General features: G+C 39.8%; 2 protein-coding genes across 4 annotated transcripts in view; one reads left to right on the top strand and one right to left on the bottom strand.

Moving 5' to 3' along the window:
- The window catches only part of adcyap1r1b (adenylate cyclase activating polypeptide 1b (pituitary) receptor type I), a 24,784-nt gene extending 7,888 nt beyond the window's left edge, over positions 1-16,896 (top strand). The window contains exons 2-14 of one of the 3 annotated variants that reach the window (XM_018670893.2): positions 1,698-1,832; positions 6,015-6,117; positions 7,900-8,013; positions 8,253-8,353; positions 8,484-8,581; positions 9,219-9,351; positions 9,477-9,630; positions 9,732-9,792; positions 9,874-9,943; positions 10,049-10,140; positions 10,940-11,069; positions 11,235-11,276; positions 11,710-16,896. In XM_018670893.2, coding sequence (XP_018526409.1) covers positions 1,788-1,832; positions 6,015-6,117; positions 7,900-8,013; positions 8,253-8,353; positions 8,484-8,581; positions 9,219-9,351; positions 9,477-9,630; positions 9,732-9,792; positions 9,874-9,943; positions 10,049-10,140; positions 10,940-11,069; positions 11,235-11,276; positions 11,710-12,102 — 1,536 coding nt within the window. In that variant the 5' untranslated portion in view covers positions 1,698-1,787 and the 3' untranslated portion in view covers positions 12,103-16,896. Of the gene's footprint in view, positions 1-1,697; positions 1,833-3,185; positions 3,322-6,014; positions 6,118-7,899; positions 8,014-8,252; positions 8,354-8,483; positions 8,582-9,218; positions 9,352-9,476; positions 9,631-9,731; positions 9,793-9,873; positions 9,944-10,048; positions 10,141-10,939; positions 11,070-11,234; positions 11,277-11,709 lie in introns of those variants that run through there. The other 2 variants (XM_018670894.2, XM_051077185.1) reach the window with 2 other exon arrangements.
- ghrhrb (growth hormone releasing hormone receptor b) overlaps positions 14,060-20,632 on the bottom strand; it is a 36,455-nt gene continuing 29,882 nt past the window's right edge. The window contains exon 13 of the mRNA XM_018670895.2: positions 14,060-20,632. Coding sequence (XP_018526411.1) covers positions 20,426-20,632 — 207 coding nt within the window. The 3' untranslated portion in view covers positions 14,060-20,425.

Below are 20,632 nucleotides of genomic sequence, written 5' to 3'. Positions count from 1 at the left end.
ATCTAAATATTATTTTTGGGATTATCTGATTAAGTCAAGGTCCGTAAATGTCAGAAAATAGTGGAGGAAAAAAATCATGAAGACCTTTAGAGGCCTTAAAGTCCAACCAGCAGATCAAAACACAAAAATATTCAGTTAACTGACATACAAGACAAATAAAAGAAGCAAATCCTCAAGTTTAACAAGCTGAAAGTGTAAGTAAAGTGAAAGGATTTCTGCTAGAAAAGTGTCTTTGTTGGTTGTCACAGAAATAATTAATTTTCTGTAATTAAGCAATTAATTGACTTATCATCTCCAGACAGAAGCGGTTTGTTGTCTTGGTAAAGTCAGTTGAAATCACATATGATATGTCTGATAAATGGATAAATAAAAATCTCAAAACTCTGTTTATAGATTTCTGTTGAATTTTGTAGAAATTGCGTAGAGGGCAAAGTCACAAGTGATTTGTTTTTGGTTTTTGACCCAGGAATTTTCCAAAGATGTCAGACAGGGGATGCTTGTTAACATCTTGACTATTTTCTCATGAATTCCTAACTAAAACGAAATCTGGAACATGTCCCATATAAACATTACTTTGGTGCATTTTCATATTAATTTAAAAGGAGACACTCAGATGATTGCCCACAAGAATTGGTGGAGTAATGTCTCTTATACTTAAGCTGAGCTGAGCTGTAACTGTGACTCTTTAATCTGAGCTGGCACAGTATGAATGTTTTTCCACAGCACAGCGGGTAAGGTAAAAAAAAAAAGAAGCTGTTTACCTTGATAACATGTTGGAGGTGTACCGGTCCACAAACAAACAAACAAACAAACAAACCGACCAAAACCCCTGTAGTTGATTGCTGACCAAACGGTGCAGAATGTGTCTAAATACCTGTGTTGACTGAAGAACAGAAAGGTTTCTGCAGGATTCATCAAGTCATATTTAAGATGGATGGACAGATTGATTAACCCATTAAAAATGATTAATTATTAATTGATTTAAGAGCAACAGTTTTATTAAAACCTTCTAATGCTGTTTTTGAACAAGCAGAATTCAGTGCTTTTTAAAACTTTTCAAGGCTGGTGGCTGCCCTTAGCTCTGCCAAGTTGAAGTTCTAGCAACTTGGTGAACACTACATTGCATTTCCTGTTACTACTACACAATAAAAGTTTCCTGCTGGTACGCTGGTGGAAACAGCTGCAGCAGAAAACGTTTGATTTTCATGTATCCGAACAAAGCTCCAAACTCCAGTATGACTGAAAACAATCAGTATTCAGTAGTGGTAGAAAGCAGAAAGGCAGGAGTGAAACTGAACTCCAAGCTACAAAGATTTGCTAAATTGTGTGTTAAATTGAAGGCTGCGCTGCTTAGAAAGTGGAAAAATCATGCATGTGGAAACACATCTAAAAACTTCTTACAGGGAAATGTGGAGGCTTGGTGCTGATGGAATCAGACATTTTCACTACTTTATCATGAACCACTGCACTAACTGAAATGACTGGAGGTTTTCTAAAATGTCCTATTAAAATAAACCCTAACCCAACCTTATTAAAATAAAAAGAGCTTTCGAGTTTGAATTTGCTCCACAGAGATATATACAGACACTTAAAGAGGGCTTAAGGAGTATGGAAAACACTAATAAAATGTTTATGTCCTTGTGAGAAATAATGTAGACATCCTGCCTCTTAATGTTCAACACGCTTGTGTTTTTCAGATCCCGAGGTGAGCCGACAGCCTGTTGTGTTTGTCTGTGCAGCTGCAAGAGCTCGCTGTTTAGAGGAAACTACTGACTGAGAAAGACAAAATGTCTGCTGCTAACATCCTTGCACTTCTCCTCCTCCTAACCCCGGTAAGCAGATTTAAATTGTTTTTATTTATTCTCTTGTTTTGTACCTCACAAAATGTCTGCTCTACCTTCAGTTTCTCTGTGTATGCTCTTGTGTACGTGCAGCTAAAACAATCCACATGCAAACAGGCTCAGCAACAGGTGGAGCTTTACATGAATAAATTCAACAAACAGGGATTGAGGCCTGATTTCCATGCACTTGTACAGTGATTCACATTGTTAAAGTAACCAAGTGTCAGCATCAATAATTCATTGATCAGTGTGCAGCAGGAACGACGGATAAGGATGCATTCTCATCATTTATTCATTGCTTATTCAACATTATTCCTGTCTGTTAAATCTGTGAGGACAAGAGAGAAGGTCTCTTCCACGAAAAGCTGAGAGGAAAGTCATCTTTTATTACTGTAGTTAAATGTGAGTCATCACCCTGGAGCTGAAGTGTTGTCTGAGAAACTGAGAGATGAAGTTTATTTGAGCTGAAGACAAGATGTTGAACGACAGCTGAGGTGGGTGAAAGAGGGGGAGGCAGACAGTGAAGATGGAAAATAAGTGTTTTGTACACAATATAAAGTCCACAGATATAAGACACAGGCAGACAGAGATAGTTAGACAGATGCAAGAACAAAAATTACTTACTTTATACATTAAAGTGCTGTGTGATTTATTTCTCATGCTTACGATGCTGCTGTACACTGACATACTACAAAATATTTTTTGTTTTGATGAACCAATGAGGTTAAGTTGCAGGATGCACTGTCTGTGGGATAGTCTGGGAGGACTGTAGCAAAAGCTTGTTGTCCAACTCAGAGAGGCAGAACAGAAACAGGCTATAAATAGAAAGGGAGACTGACAGCTTTCAGTGTTTGACAGTTGAGGAATTATGAAGCTAAAGAAGAAAATAGTATTTGTCAGACTGTGATATCCCCATCACAGATTGATATAGACATTTTAATATTACACTGTAAAGCAGATATATATTCTGAGAGCCTATAAGGATCTACAAAATCCACCAAAACTCAAAATAAATGCTGTTTTCAAAATAAAATTTGACAATTGTGAGTTGTGTTGGAGACCAACCAGTTATTAGGTTAATATATATATATATATATATATATATATATATATATATTATTTATATTATATTATATTTATTTTTTTTTTTTTTTTTTTAAACGTCACTTTTTAAATAATCCAAACCATTTTATTTGCCTGGGTCTCATCTTTTACTTGTGCGGAGCATTAAAAAAATTATCAAATCAGAGGTGACGACCACATTCCTCATTACCTATTCAACTCTTCAGTTTAAACGTGTCATATTAGCAATAAGCTAATAAGCGTCAGTACGGGAATCGCATTGCATTCTGGGTAGTGGGCGCCAAGTTGTTTACGCAGCTCGAAAACCGGACGACAGGTAACGAGGACGAAGGCGCTGACGAACGCTGACGAACCGAGCTAGCCGCAACGACTTTCGTGTGCCCGAGGTCTAAAGACGGTACCCAGTATTTCATACGCTGGTTTGTCCAAAACAAACAATACAAAAGCATAAAGAATTTGTTTGAGTTAGCTATGTTGCCATGTAGCTACAGCCCAGATATCTACCAGGTGTGTAATCTAGCAACAGCACAGCTATGACATGTAACTACAACAGTTAAATGTGTTTTCATTATAACTTACCAGTATGAAAATGCCGTGAACACACGAGCATGTTGGTCGAAATGTTACTGAATGTGGTGTTTCTCCTTACAGCTGCTATCCAACGATTCCTCCTTGTTAGCTCCGAAATTTAAGCTCTTTGGATGTAAGCTTCCAAGCAGAAAACACCATTCCGTAATAGTTTTTCATTTTGGTCGTATGGGTGTGACATTGTAACACAGACCAGTTCACCACTATGACGACTAATAATGTCCACAATTTCACTTTCATATCCAGTCTGTTTCTACCTTCAGTCAACACTGTCTTCTTGCGCTTGCGTGAATGCATTGCGCTGCTAATGTCACGATCCCTAGCTCTGTTGGTTATGTTAGCTAACACCTACACTACTGTAAATATTAAGTAATAACTATATAAATGTGACACATTCATTTATTTATTTATTTTTGTTTAGTGTGACAAGTAGTTCAACCTCATTGGTTTTAACTAAAATGAATTAATGACATTTGTTTTTAGCTTCTTAGATTGATGTTATATTGAAGCTTCAGTGAAAACTAAGTATGATAAAATGTAGTTTAAGTGGCTGGATTAGTTTTAATATTATAGGACACTCCATCAGCCGTGTGATCATTTAGCAATCATTATACAGCCACACACACACACACTCAGTCGTGTACTGTGACTGTCATGCTGGGCCTACACAGTTTGACCTAATTAGATATAGTGATGTGATTTAGCGCAGACTGATATGATATACTAAGTCACAGGAGGTTACACAGCGGAGATATAAACACAGAAGCACATAACTCTGCTTTAAACTTTCAAAGACTCACACAGTGTGTTTGGCTTTCCTGCTGCTCCAAACACCCATCATTTCAGCAACCCTGTCAGCTGCGAGTTAGGTTCATACACACTTAATCTGTGTTAACAATTGATGTTCACTGGCAGCGTTCGGTGCCAAAGAATTAAGCAGCTCAGAGCAGTGAAAAGAGAGGATGAGGAGGTCGAAAGGGTGGATGAGTATCTAAAACATAAAACACTTAAACATTGGCGATCCAGGTTTAATTCACGTCATACTGCATGTCGACACTGATATTTTAATATTAAGAACAGTGCACTTTGACACAGAAACACAAAAATTATCAGCAGCTCAGCACAGAAGTTATTTTTAATATCTAACCATAACCCCAATGTTTCTTTTGAGAGCAGAGCCCCAACACTTACACAGGTGTTTCCACTCATTTTACCTGATTAGACCTCTTCTCCAGACTGTGTGGGTGTGTACAGACTATGTGATTGACATCTCTGAGACTCTCCTGTTAGATATGTTGCACCTGTTAAATTGAGTTTGGTGACCTGATGTGACTTTCAGCATAGCTGTAACCTGAGCAGAGGTGTAATCATCTAAGCGAGTGGGGCTACGCAGTCAGAGCGCCAGTCAGGGGATTGAGCGACAACTTTAAGTAATTTGATCCATTGATATAAAAATATTTGTGTGCAGCTTTAAAGCTTAAGAAGATATAAGTGATTACTCTTAATCCATCATGGGTGTAAAAAGAGGTTGTAAATATTGTTGCTTTCAAACTCGTTAATATGACTAATGAGTGTCTACAATGTTTAATAAATATTTCAAGGGGGAATAACATCCACATTCACACAATAGACTCATCAGTTCAACCTTCTGTGCTTGTACTGCATTCAATTCAACTGTACCACTGCAGTAATGGTGCTGTTGCTGTGAGTGCAGCACATAAATCATCCAGCAGATTTGTGGATACAGAGGCCGTGTCGACACTTGTTTCACACAATGCCCCAAAACTACTGTGTCTCTATTACTGTAGTAAATCTTCAGTGCGTGAATCCCAGGCGAGCGCTGTTGACGTCAGTGTATAAATGCCCAACTGCTCCCCAGCTACACCTCATAAAGCTGTGACGTGGTGTCTCCCCGACTGACGCCAGCACAGACAAGAGTTCGTGTTCTTAGCAGTCACCCACCTCCATCACTGCGTCTCCTGAGTCCCAGCATCAGCCGAGCATTGTGCTTCTGTCAGAGAGGGGCTGTGAAAAAGGCGTCTCTGTACGTGACCTCCGTGTCTGGAGTTGTAGCTCTGGGATTCTGGTTGTCGTCGTGATCTCTGGCCTTGACTGTGTTGTAGCTACTGTAGAGCACAAGTTTAAACAGTTCTGTCTGTTTATCTGTCCGCGGTTTTTAAGTGATGGGTGGAGTGCCTGGCATGGTCCAGTGTGAAAAGTGCACGTCTGACAGCCTTTCCTGCCTTGTTTTCATTAGAATAATGCCCCTCCTCCGGGTCAGTTAGCATGGGGAGAGTGCCAGCAGCTCTGAAATGGTTTGTTTAATTGGTTGAGTGTTTAAACAGATCCCAGAGCTAAGACCTCTCCCACACTGTGGTATGAACCGCATGGAGAAGCTAATGAAGCAGCCTCTTCCATTTTACCTTTGGGTCCTTCCTCTCTGACTCCCTCTTTCTCTCCCTGCTTTGTGTGTGTGTGTGTGTGTTTCTGTGTGTACTCCAGGTTTTGAGCCAACAGGTCCCCTCTAACTGTGTGATCAAGAGGGAACAGGAGAAATGCCTGGAAATGATGGCCTTGGATGATCCTGTGAACGATCCAGAGTTGGGTACGTTTCTTTTTCTTGTGAGTCTGTGTTTGTTTAGCCTTTAATCCCTTCCCCTCATTCTAACCACTGTTTTGTTGGTGTTTTAACAGTTTTCAACACAAGCTAATTAAAATAAAAAAGAATAAACACAGAGATTAATGGCAAGAACATCTTCAGGGCCTCCATACTAATGAGCAGGAGATGATTCTACAAATTGTACTTGACTCTGACCTGCTTGTCTGCAAAGAGAGATCATTAGAAAGACTTCAGTTTGCCTGTGTGTGCTTGATTTGTAGCACAAAAAAACAAAGTGGGGGCCAAAAGAGAAATTCAGCAGAGCTAATTAATACTGATGTTTCACTCTGCGCCCCTGTTTCCACACAGAGGGAAGGGCAGAGGCTTTAATTGGCAGCATCTCATGATGATGATGCTGCTGCTGAAAATAAAAGTTGATCCTCGAGACAGTGAGTGACAGGCGTCTCTCTGGCTGATTAGATGATGGATGAAGGGAAGATCCAGACTTGGAGACGCTTCATGCCAGTTTTCCCTCCTGACCCTGTTGATGTAGCATCAACAGATGCACCAGCTACGACTATCACAGCCCACGATGATATCAATAATAACATCAGATGGAATTATGTTTTCTGTCCCAATAATTTCCTCTCATGTTAGCACAGCGGAAAGTCTCTCGCATGAGTTCTGCTTTTTAAATCAGGGAGCATTGGATTTGACTGCACTAATTTAGCTGGGTGTTCCTAATAAATTGCCAACTGAGTGGTGTATCTTCACCTTACACAGTAAATGCATCCTGATAGCCAAAAAAGAAAAATCAATAAATAAATCTTTAACTACTCCTACGACAGTGTACATCTCACTCTTCATCTGATTCCATGTGGTGAGGGCCACAAGCGAAGGATTTAATGAAGCTTCTCCATTGTGAAGGCTGCCTCCACTTCTTTATCAGTACATCCACAGCTCACGTGTGGAGGTCCAGGTTCTGGTTTGGCCCTCACTTCCTCCTTCCTGGACTCCTTCCCCTCCAGGCTTTTATTTTCTCTTCTTGCTTCTGGCTGCTCTGGTCTTCTCCACTCGCCTCTTTTTTTTCTTGCTGTTCCCTCTTCACGTGAAGGGCATTGTTTGTCTTGCTCTCACACTTCAGAAGTGCTTTCACCTCCTTCTAGTTTTGCTGAAGTCCTATTGTGTCCACTGGGTCTCACAGGCCTTGAGCTGAAGCTGAGCGGTAAAAGTCCTCCTATGTCTGAGCTCCTTTTTTCTCCCCCCCGAGCCAAGCTTTCTGCTGCTTTGTGGTCCTCTCTAAGAACTCCATTGTCCCGCTCCACACCCTGAGCATCTCATTGAACTGTTCTCCATTGAACTGTTCTGAGCTTCTCCTCATTTTCCTTCACCCTCAGTGTTTCTTTGACTTGTAAGATTTGTTTTCTCTGCAGCTTTTTCGGCTGTTCGATTTCCATTAGCTGCACCCCTCCTCACACTTGATGTCCATCTTGTGATATTTGTGACTCAGTGTGCTTTAGTTAAGATTTTGTTGAAATACAGACAGAGGTATTTCTGAAACCAGTGCAGTGACCCCAGAGTGCACTGCCTTGAGTCTTTAGCAATACACCTACAAAATTTGAAGTTGACAGGATGAGCGGTTGTCGAGAAAATTGAAATACAGACAGAGATTCCTCCATTTGTAGTTAGATGATAAATGAGTTGCGGGGGGTTGTTCTTTTTCCCCCAAAATGAACATATGGCCTGTTAGAATGAAATACTGTGTTTGTCCACCTGTTGTGTCCTCAGGTTGTCCATGGATGTGGGACAACCTGACGTGTTGGCAGCCGGCCAGGATCGGTGAAGTGGTCGAGGTCAACTGTCCCGAACTCTTCTCTCAGTTCATGAGTGAAGAAGACTACGGTCAGTTTCTAAACACTTGTCTTTCACAATTACAACTTCAAACACACATGCATGGTTTTAAACCAAGGTATTACATTTGATATTATAGTCTAACGATAGTCATCTTATATGTCTTGACTCCAGTTCTCTCTGAAGTAATTAACGTTAGAGGGTCTGCTTCTCTTCCTGATTGCACTCTTGAAATACGTCTGACTTTGTTTGTGTTTGCTATAATCAAATAAAGTCTTGTGTATCCTCAGAGCTGGGGAAGGTGAGTCGTAACTGCACTGAGTTTGGCTGGTCAGAGACCTTCCCTCACTACATCGATGCCTGCCTGTATGAGGAAGGAAACAGCAGCCAGGTTAGTGCACCATTAATCCGGGTTTGAATGAGAAAACCCCTTAAGTTGATTTATTTCCAACTTCAAAAATATAGTAAAAACACACACAGCTGAAGTCACAGTTTTTGTTGTGCTTGTGTTCCACGTTCAGGACATGTACTATGTGTCGGTGAAGGCTCTGTACACCGTGGGCTACAGCACCTCTTTGGTCTCTCTCACCACAGCCATGGTGATCCTGTGCAGGTTCAGGTGAGACATTTGGTGGTCATGACCTGAACTGCAGCAGAGACGTGAGGTTTGTCAGCTAAGAAGAAAACACTGAAGTATAAGGTCTCCAAATCAAGGAGGTTTACACAGTGCTGCTGTCAAAGATTTCTGTGTTAATAAACAGTTTAGTATAGTTAATGTGATTAGTGCAAGTATTTCAAAATAGCTGTAGTAAATATTCTACATGTGATGTCTACCTATTTAGCTTTATAAAGATCTAAACTAACAATTATTACAAGAATATTATCAGAATCTTTTTATGCAGATGCACTGGTAATTTGATACTATACAGTCGCTTTTAATAGTAATAATACTGTCTCTACTACCACTACTGCTAGTATTAGTAGTACCACTGCTACCTCTAGAATTATTACTGTTACTACTGCTACATCTACAGCTACACTACTAACACGACCACTAGTACTCGGCCGACTGTTATTATCACCTCAGCTTCCACTATTGCAGCCTCTACTACTAGCATTAGTGTCTCTACTAATACCAAGACTGCATGAGGTAGCTGTGTTATTATCACTTGTTCTACAGTGGAGGTAGCAGGTTTGTTTCTTTGGTAAAAGGTTACATGATTGCTCAGGATGTTCATGTCTGTTTTTTCACACAGGAAGTTGCACTGTACCAGGAACTTCATCCACATGAATCTATTTGTGTCGTTCATCCTGCGAGCTATTTCTGTCTTCATCAAAGACGGCGTGCTGTACGCCAAAGAGGACAGCGAGCACTGCTTCATACACACTGTGAGTAACACAAACACGCCTGCGCACGTGCCCGCCGGGCTGTCGATTCAGGTGCTAACAGGCAGTGATGAGGAATATTTTTCTTACGTTTTCCTGTGTTGTCTTTGTCTCCTCTCTCCTTGAAGCTGGAGTGTCGAGCAGTGATGATATTCTTCCACTACTGTGTCCTGTCTAACTACTTCTGGCTCTTCATTGAGGGTCTGTACCTCTTCACTCTGCTGGTGGAGACCTTCTTCCCCGAGAAGAGATACTTCTACTGGTACATCATCATTGGCTGGGGTGAGACATCAAACACATCATACGCTGTATCTGATCATCTTATCAAATGCAGTGCTGGTAATGTTTACATCTTTGTTTTTCATGATTTCTGTCTCAATCAGGGACCCCCACGGTGTGCGTGACGATCTGGGCGGTGCTGAGGCTGCACTTTGATGATATAGGGTAGGTTATGAACAGCAGGATTTAGCCTCATGTTGAAGGTTGTGTGTTCATGTTGCTGAATGTACCTCTTTGCTCTCTCAGCTGTTGGGACATGAATGACAACGCTGCCATCTGGTGGGTGATAAAGGGACCTGTGCTAGCTTCCATCATGGTGCGTTATCAGGCCTGTACAAAAAACTGGGACATAAGAACAAAGCTACCTTCACCACTGATGTTTTAATTTGGTAACTTTCCTTCCCATTAAACTTTCCTACAGATCAACTTTGTTCTCTTCATCGGCATCATCATCATCCTTGTGCAGAAGTTACAGTCCCCAGATATCGGAGGAAATGAATCCAGTATTTACCTGTGAGTAACACTCGTTTTTAAAGTGACTTTTGTGAGAAGAAGTGACAAAATGTTCCTTTCCAAGCACTTAAATGCACTTACTGCTCAGTTCAGTACATTCGGGATCACAACCATGTCACTGGACTTTGTATTCAGAGCTCTCTATTTAAAGTACTTGGATATTCATGTTGTGGTATCCTTTGGGAGTGGTTCCCCAACTTTTTCAACAAGTGGCAAGTGTTTTACAGTCCCTCTCATTTAAAGTGGTTTTATGAGATACTTGACAGTTCAGGAACAGCAGTTCATTTTCTCTAATTCAAAACAGCTTTATTGATATGACAGATCAGAAGCCTGCGTTGCCAAAGCAGTACAGAAAATTACTGACATTGACAGGTTATTAGTATTAAGTATGCAATAATATGCAAATATCTTCCATCAAATCGAACTCAGTATGATAAAAGTCATTTAAATAACAATTCAATTCATGACAATACTGGACAGAAATGTCTAACAGAATAACATGAGCAGCTGTAATACTTTTATATATGTGATCACAGAAGTCGTTTCTCTTATATTTTGCAGGTGATATCTCTGTATATCTCTGTTGAAAAATAACATAACATGCTTCAGTGTCTCCTGTTAAATGTGAAAGCAGAAACAGAAATCCATCACTGGATGATTAAAACATTTGTAGCTGCATTTATTAAGTCAGGATATTGTCATACCTGTGTGTGCAGATTATAATGAGGACACATATGCTGTTGTCCAGTCCTCTCATGACAATTTGTGTGTGTGTGTGTGTGTGTGTGTCACTTTGAAGGAGGTTGGCCCGCTCTACTCTGCTACTGATTCCTCTGTTTGGGATCCACTACACTGTGTTCGCCTTCTCCCCCGAGAACGTCAGCAAGCGAGAGCGTCTGGTGTTTGAGCTCGGACTCGGATCCTTCCAGGTGACTGTTTCTCCACCGTGGGTTAAATTTAGAAAACGACACATCGCTCATATTGTGGAAAATGCAACTGAACAGCCAGTGGAGGAAGGATAAAGATATTATCACAACTACAGTCTGTGTTCTTGTTTTTGTTCTCACACTTGGACTCTCTCTCTGTCTCTCCAGGGCTTTGTTGTGGCTGTCCTCTACTGCTTCCTGAATGGAGAGGTAAATCTCCTTTAAAACATACAACTGACACTGTTCTCACAATAAATGCACAGTTTAATGAAATATACAGAACAACATCACTGATCAGCATGTGCATAAAGAATAGATTAGGTTTGAAACTCTCTAACATCTTGAATTTTGTCATTATTTATTAACAAAATATAAAAAATCTGCAGAGAAAAATCTATTTTACAGGATTTTTTTGTGCAAAAACATATTTATTGAACTGTTTTCATGCACGTGTTCTTTTTCTCATACTGCATAGACATTTTTTTAGCTGAGCTTCTTGAAAGACTTTGAATGTGCAGGGGCAAAAAATCTAAAAACCAATAATAATGAGTCTTAAGTACAGAACAGACAGAGCTGTAGTGAGACAGAGGGACAGTGAGCTTGTCTCTTTCCAGCGAGGTCCATTAATAATGACCTTGTGAAGTATATCCCTCAAGGTGCAATCGGAGATCAAGAGGAAATGGCGCAGCTGGACGGTGAACAGGTACTTTGCTGTGGACCTGAAGCACCGACATCCTTCGCTGGCGAGCAGTGGGGTGAACGGGGGCACGCAGCTGTCCATCCTCAGCAAGAGCAGCTCGCAGATCCGCATGTCCAGCCTGCAGGCCGAGACCCCGGCCACCTGAGCAGCACCGCCGGGGACGCTGCAGCCGGACCCGGTGCCGGACCCGACGCCGCCAAACCCACCACGCCCACCCTCGTCCCGATGACCAGCCTCAACAACCCATTCCTCAACCCCTACCCCAACCCATACCCAGACGAAACCATGATGGAAACCCAACTCAACTCCAGCGACCCAGAACAGCCTCTAGTCTGACCTGCTCCACCCTGAAATGTGACCAAACCTGAATGTCAGGTGCCAAATAATGAATCTCCTCATCGTCCTGGTTCAGGTGCAGCAGGGGTGAAGACAAACTTCGCCCTCCTGCTCCTGAGCAGCCTAACATTTTCAAAGGGCATGAATGAGGAATCTAGTGTGTATCTAGTGTATCATTGGGCTGAAACATGCAGAAGAAGCATGGTTATCTCTCTGTATATATTGTGTTAGTGGTGAAGTTGTCTGGTGCTACAGTATTTGCTGCTGTACAGCACAGAGGGACCAGTCTGTGTCCTCTCACAGTGATCATTCCAGTCTGTCTGAGGAGGTTTCACCTGGTCCTCAAAACACATTTTACACCTTCACTCTTCACTGTATTCCTCCTTTAAACACAGGTGTCACAGCTGCTGTGCCATTTAAAATGGCTTCATTTCAGACAGACAACACTGGTCACTCTAATGTAAATACCTTAAAGGGGCACTCCACTGATTTTACACATAAATATGAGTTTATTCATCGTGTTGAGTGCTGCTCAGCCTGTGTTAACAGTTGTATAGTGTCTTCTGTGGCTTTGGTGAAGCTGGAAAGAACTCCTGATACCTGGGGGCATAGGTTCTGAAAGATGTGGGCAAGGAGCATTATGGGAAATGCTGTGTTTTTGGGAGCATGCCTCAAACTTGACACTAACATTCAGGAAATCTTGACCTCTGCTGCTTCAATTTTGACCAGTCTGCTTTTAATTTGTCTCCTGTGGGTCCCCCAGTTTTATGAAGGTGCAGCACTAAAAAAGCTGGAGTGACCCTTTAAGTGCGGTGAGAAACCAGGCATCCTAATGTACAGTTAAACCTTAAATGAGTGAACGTTTTGACAGAAATTATGCCCACGTCAGTGTTTAAAAATTCAACTTGTCACCCTTTTATCAGTTACTGACTGAGGTAAACACTGAGATATTTACCTGAAGAAGACCGCCAACCGCGTCATGTCTAAATTACTGCAGCGCTCTTGATGTACAAACAGTGACTGTGTATGAAAACTCAGTATTATTACCCACTACTGGCACAAGCCTTCATTTTCCTGTGTAAACTGTGACTGATGTAAAACAATATAATGGTGTTGAAGACAACCAGACTGAGGAATGTCGAGGAGAAATTTCACCTGGTGAAACTCGGAGAAGCAGTATTTATGAGAAGGACATATTTTCTACAGTTATGTGAAATGCCAAAAAAAAAGAGTTAAAAAAATCTACATATAAATATACGTACACACCAGGGTTAGATGCTTGAGTCAAAAGTGTTTTCTCCGGATGTATGTGCAGCGCTGAGATTTGCCGACTACGACCACAAACCTCTTTTTAAATCTCAGCGCTGAAACAAGACGTCGGAGAAGAACACGCCTTGGAGCTCAGTGCGTCTGTAGTTTTAAAAACAGCCGTTAGTACAGAAAATGTCAATGAAAACGAACTCACGACTGAAGCATCGTGAGTTCAACTGCTTGCATGAAATTAGCATTTGTTGTCCATGTGGTTTTGCTTATGGTTTTATTTAGACTTTTTTTGTGAGAATTCAGTGTTTTAATTGGATGGAAAATTTTTTAACATTTTTTTTTCATGAACTTTTAGTGTTTAACTAAAGGCTGCTGAAGAGGCAAGAATACTGATTTTATTGTCTCTTTTAAAAGTCAAACCTCTTCAGCAGCCTCCTGCAGGAAGTTTCAACATTGTACTGGTCTAAGTGAAGGTTTAGACCGTCTGAAACATCACAGCACTTCATTTATTTTGGGGATATTTTCCTGATTTGTTTCTGACAAACGACCATTTGAAAAATCTGTTTTAATTTTAATTAATGTGGGTTTTCTTTTCCCAACAAATCTCTCGTGCCACCTCGCAGTATCTCTGTCTTTCTGCAGTTACTGTCTCAGGTGGTACAAGCACAGTGAGGCGGATGTTACTTTTGGAGAGTGACTTTTAACTTCTCTCATTCCAAAGACAAATTAATCGACTCCTCGCTGAGTTTTTTTTTCTTTGCACGGCCATATCTTTTTGCAAAGGCTGGGTGAGCTTTGCAAACTGATGTCACTGCAGATTTTTCCTTTGGTCCGACTCAACTATCCTCTGAATCCCTGAAAACGTTTGACTCTACTTTGTGTCTCCAAAAGTGCCTTTAAGCACAAAACAAGTATTTTGACTTCTGTTGATGATTTAAAAAAAAAAAAGAAAATTTGTCTTTTCATTTCAAAAACGAAACTGCAAAGTCAAGAAAAAGGGTTTAACAAAGTGCTTTTACGATGCTTAAGACTAAATCAGTATTTTAAACCTGGAGGCCTTCAAAGTACTTTAACTCGTCTTTGTGGAAGACGAGCAGAACATACGACCGATTAGTGTTTTTAATAAAACAGTGCTACATATATTAACTCAGTACGTCGATGTACAGCACAGTATATCACATGCATACAATGAGAAATATGTTTTTTTTTTTTTTTTTTTTTTACAGACACATTCTTTATTTTCTCTACATGAAAAAGGGAAATCACTGGACTGAAAAAGTCTCATTAACCTGAACCACACATTTTTTTTAATGTTATACAAAAAATGAAACCGTTTTCTACTTCAAAGGGGCTGTATGCTAAATGTCCAATACACAGAAATAATTTGGTCCAACAGCAAATGTCTGAAACTGGATCCGCAAAACTCCAAAAACAAGTGAATTCTCTGTTAAACGTATATTTACGATTTCTTTATTATAAACACATTATTCATGATAATAATAGAAAAGCACATCTACTCAGTTCTGTATTCTATTGTAATTAAATGTTCGTTTTTTCTCCTCATTAGCTGTTTGAAGTCACACAGTTAATATTGCTTTGGTGATTTGCAGGCAAAAAGACGTCAAAGTACAGAGTCCTGAAACTGACAAGATGTCTTAAAATAATAATGATATTAATTTATTATACAAGAATAAAATGGATTGTTCTTTTATCCAGTGGTTGGTTTCTATGCTCCATTCTAATTATTTAACAATGGTTTTTATTGACGTGTGTGGTAACTGTTTCAAACATTCTGTCAGTTTCAGTGCTCCATAATCATGACCCAGACTTTAGAGATGCTAAAATCACAAGACCCCAGCAAAACCCACCTAAAACTGACAATAAAGTCAGTGTAATTTTCATATGATTATTATTACATTTGATAGTTCCAGCTTCTTAACTGCTTGTTTTCCTTATCTCAACATTATAGTAAACTGAGTATCTGAATATGGATTTTGGACTTGGTCAGATAAGACAATTGTGATGGTATTTTTCACAGTTTTCTGTTGTCTTATAGACCAAATAATTTAATAATTAACTAAGAAAATAAAATAACCTAGACCTTTAAAAAACTCTCATTATTCAATCAAGTTTGGTCCAGTTTAACCCAAATGTATCAACGTCTTTTAACCTGCAAATATCCAGAACCACTCTTTCAGTGAGTCCAGACCAGGCAAGGGCATAGAGAGAGAAAAGAAGGGCTGACCGGAAACTGTACTGTCCTGTTGTTCTGCTGTGTCTATTCAGTCTGACCTGCAATAATAACAGTGCAGGTCCAACAGCAGCCATAAGGGGGCCCCGTCTCATCTTCTGATGTTTGGGGGAAAGGGCTGGACAATCACCACCTCTGCTCTGGTTCATTTGAATGTTCAGTCGAGTTCATTATAAACATTTAAGACAATCTCATCGGGTCAAGAGCCTTGATTCTGTTGGTGTATTTATAAATGATTTCCTTCAGTGTTAATATGGGAGTTGGAGCCTTATATTGCCAGTACTATGTTGATGTCAGACAAAGATGTTGCTACTATTATAAGAATAAATATTCATTTGAACCTGTTGTTTTGAACTATGAAGTAGTTAGTTGAAGTGTTTGAAAGGTCTGTAGCCAACCTTTGTGACTAAATAAACTGCAGTTTAAATGTGCGAGACAGAAACAAGTTGCCAACGTTGTACCTTGTAAATGGAGTTTTCTGTGGTTCAAAGTGAATAGCTGTCATTTAAAAAAAAAAACAAAAAAAGTTTGCGCTGTGATTGTTCTCATATTTTTATTATTATTATATATTTTTTCTAAATGGTGGTCGTGTTTGCTACAAGTATAAAGCCTCCTGTAATGCCTCTGTACTCTCTAATAGGCTGATGCATGCGTGTTCAATTGTTTTGATCTCATTTGACCAGCAGATGTAATCACAAGGGAGGGTCGAGCTTTCAGGCCATTAAGGGAATCTGAGCTGCGTCCTTGTTTTGTTTTTGGTTTTTTGAATCCGTTGTAACAAGTGGATGAGGCAATTAATAAGCTAGAACGCAGACATTGGGTTTCAACTGTGAACGATTTATCTGTAGCTCTAGTCCCAGCAGGACCCATCAAATACTTTTCCTTTGAATGTTAATCTTACCAGACAGGAGGAAAAGAAAAGTGCCATAAAAACTGCTGTACTCTTTTTTTTGTCCCTATTGTTTTTACTGCATAGCATGACATGAAAATTAATTTGAAATGTTTTTCTTTTTCGCTTTTTGATGGTTGTTACCTTTATTGAATTGCTTCGTTGTGCTGATTGCCTGTTTGAATCAGTTAGAAGTACTGATGGCTGAATGTAAAAGTAACTTAACACACTCTGCTGTGCGCTCTGTCTGCTCATGAGCTCTTCTTTCTTTTTTCATTTGATCTCTCACTGCACAGTGCACCATTTTATTTTGTTTTTGTTTGCACATTAAAAGGGTTTTTTGTACATTATGGAAGTATCGACAATAAATGTTTCTAACTTGTTGGCTCGACGCTGTTGTGTGTTAATGTCGTAATCATTTAGAAGTCTTTTATAAGGCTGGTCTTTTTCCATATTTTTCTCACTGTCAACCAGACACATGAAAAGACCAAAAACAACATTAGTTTTTCCTCTCAGTACTTCATAGTTTCCCTTTCCATGTCTGCAGCACTCAGCGCCATTTGGTACTTCTTCTCCTTAGATGTAAATCTTTAAAAAGCAGGGCACAAATAAGTTGTGTGTAAGTGTCAGCTAGCATTTGAAATTTTTAAAAAAACCATCGACTGGTTTGGAGTGAACAATCGAGGCTGCGCAGTGTTGTCATAAGGTGGCGCTATAGGCTATGTTACAAAGAAGTAGAAGAAGAAAAGGTCGTGAACCGTGAACAAGTTTGTGGACCACCCAAAAACATGAGGAAGTAGCAGAAGAAACAAAACCAGTCGCTGTGTCTTCCTTTTTTCTAGAAGCGAAACACTTGATCGGTCCCGTGAGTTAAAAGTTTTCTTCTTTAGAACTTGGAAAAGTTTCCAAGGAAAAGTGGAAAAGTTTTAACTCTTTCAAAAAAGGCAAAAATCTCCTCATGGGAGAGTTCTAACTTTTTTGCGCAATTGAGAAAGTTTTAGAATTTCTGTGTTTCCATCAAACGTTTTCTAACGTGATACTTGGTTCGAGTTTAATTTTCAAAAGAGAATCAGTAATTTCCTAAAACAGCTGGACACAGTAGTTTTTAATAAACGTGAAGAACGTGCATTATTGGGGACTATTTTCAGCAGCAGATGAATCCACATTTGGCGGTCTATGTGGGACTGATAACCTGCAGTGTGTGTGTGTCTGTGTGTGTGTGTGTTCATGGTAATGAACACATATCACCCCATGACTCAGTGTGTCTAATAGTTGTTGACAAAATTATGTGAAATTTGCTCAATCGGCTGAAAATAGACCACGACAAAGACACAATTTCTGTCTCTTTGATGAATGCAGCCGTAGAAGGAAATGACTTAGCTTGTTTTTAAAATGAAACCATATGTTTGTGGGTCATTTTTAAAGATTTATATCTTCAGTAGGAAACAATGGGCAGAGTGCCACAGATGGCGTAGGGAACATAGAGGGTATTGAGAAACAGACTGTCAGAACACATTGTTGGTTTTGGTCTTTTCATGGGATGTTTACAATAAGAAAAATAAAGACGATCATCAGTCTTAACCTTTAATGTTCGCCCTCTATAAATAAATAAGAAAACACCGAACCAGAGACCTGCATTCATGTCGTAAACTGGAACCTGTAAGAGAAACATTCACGGTCACGTTTTCAAGTAAGAAAAATATAGAGAAATAACATGTTCATTTTCCACAATAAAACTGTAAATAGAAACAGCAAAGTCCAATCATCTTCCTCGATGCAAAATTTAACAATTTAAGCATTTAAGCACAAACGTCTCGTCACGTCTTGAATCTTACACGACACAGAAGCAATATGTTTTCGCTGCTCAGTAAAGACTCAAGCACAAGGTAGAATATCACAATCTTAAACATGTAGGTTCACCTGAACTGCAGAGAGACAGTGAGTTATACTGTATGATAAAGGCACTGTAGTGGTCAGTAGCTGAGTAATGTCATTTTCCCTTCTATGGATAGTACTGTACAGTATTTACTATACACACCTGCTAAATGCTCATCAAGGTAAAACACAAAACTCGACGAAAACAGTTCTTCTACTTTCCCAAAATTATTCCTCAGAGAAAACATGCTCTGAATTAGCATTAGCATTAGCATTAGCACAGCAATCAGTAACCAGGCTTCACTAAACCTATGCTAACAAATAGGGACATGTACAGTTTAATTTCTCCACATTTTGCAATATTATAGCATAAAAGAATAAAACTAAGTTACATTTATGATACAAAAAAATCTGATAAATATAATACTAACTTATCTATTTTAAAGTAACCTGTTAAATCCCTTTTATCTACTATTCATGACTTTTATTTTTACAATAACAATCTGATAGTTATATAAATCTGTTGGACAAACTGCAACTTTGTCATAAAATACGTGTAAACTAGTTCAGGTATATTTACATTCACACAAAGACATAAAAACAAGAATCTGACAAATAAATAGCTTTTACAGTCTAGTGCTCCAGATGTGCGCTAGTGCACTGTGCAACATGTTGCATGCAGAGCCACTGATGGTAACATGGGCATGGACAGTTTAAAAGTGTGATTTTATAAGAAGTATCTCTGTGACATGTGATCGTGAAATGCCCAGTACCAAACATTTAAGAGACCAAGTGGCACTGAATCAGTAACAGCAACAGGAAAGACGTCACCGTGAGCAAAGGCCAAACACTAATGGATGGCACTGATACATAAGGTGAAAGTATTCAAAAATAAATACAGATCTGCAAAGTTAAGGGGCACTAAGCTTTTCTTTCATGCATTGTCTGGGAGATATTCCCGTATACTTGAAAACTCACCTAGAAAGTAGGGATGTCAACTAGACATGTCTTTGCCAAACCAACCGTCTTACTCCCTTTGGCCACAAGAGGCAGCAATGAATCCATGCCACACTTAAAAACAAAGTGGAACACGCTGCACAAAGGTGAGATTTTCTCTTTATCTGAAGTGTTTTCTGAAACCATGTGTTGGTTTTACAAGAGAGAAGATTTCCAGGATGAGAGCTAAGTGGTTGGTTTGGCTGATGCAGCAGAGCACGGACACCTCTCTGAGCTTTTCTGCGGGGAGCATCAGGGGCTTGTCATTTTGAAGCATTAATGCAGGACTGGTGGTAGAGTTTATTAAAACTGGGTTACCTGATTGATGATCTTAATTAGCTGTGGATATATAAGACTGACTTTGTACTGACTGCTCATAAAAAGTAATAAATGTTCTGGTTGGTCTGAGCATCTGCACAGTGGGAGGTGGCGTTATGGGGGGGCTGTTGTTGTTGTTGTTGTTGTTGTTGGCAGGTAGCACAAGGCAAAATCTGCAAAAATAAAAAAAAAGTCTATGTAAAATTTCTTTGAAAATTATGGAGACAGCTCAATAAATCGTTCCTGCTGCTACTCCTGCTCAGCGTTGTCACTATCTTACACCATAAAAGAAGAAAATATATTTTGGCGGTGCCAATTTTCATGAATGTATTTCCTTTTATGAGCAGCACAAACACGAAAGCAGCCAAGACTGAGCCAGAGAGACTCAGAGGAATACACAAGGAATTAGCAGTGTCTCACTTTATATTAAATCCTGTTGACTATCTGTTCTTTCTTCAAAATAAAAAGAGTGTTTTAAAGCCATATACGAACTGTGATATCAGTGATTCTGTAAAGGGGGAGAATTATTTTACCTGGAAGTGAGAGAACAATCAGTGTCATGGGTGAGTTTAGTGAGTGAGAGTGTAGAGAAAAAAAGAATCTGTACCTCACAAAGATAAGAGGTACCTTAAACATTCAACATGTGGTTTAGTCTTTTACTCAGGACGTCGCCCAAACACAAAACAGACACTGAAACACAGGACACGAACGCCGCCGCTGTCGACCGTGCCTCAGACAGTGGAGACGTTGTTGGGCGTGACGGTGTGTGCGAGGGCGTGTGTCTCTGAGCCCGGCTGATCTTTGGGGCTGGATTTGTCCAGAACAGATATCTGAGTGACTGTGCTGCTTTCAGTGAACAGCGTACGCCGCCGTTTACTGTAGCTCAGGTAGTTCTGACTCTGCCACTTCCAAAACCTCTTCTTTAACTCTGCCTGCAC

This window comes from Lates calcarifer, linkage group LG17, assembly GCF_001640805.2.
Source record: "Lates calcarifer isolate ASB-BC8 linkage group LG17, TLL_Latcal_v3, whole genome shotgun sequence".
Classification (NCBI taxonomy): domain Eukaryota; kingdom Metazoa; phylum Chordata; class Actinopteri; family Centropomidae; genus Lates; species Lates calcarifer.
The sequence above is the reverse complement of the archived record's forward strand: the minus strand, read 5'-3'. Positions and strand labels throughout refer to the sequence as shown.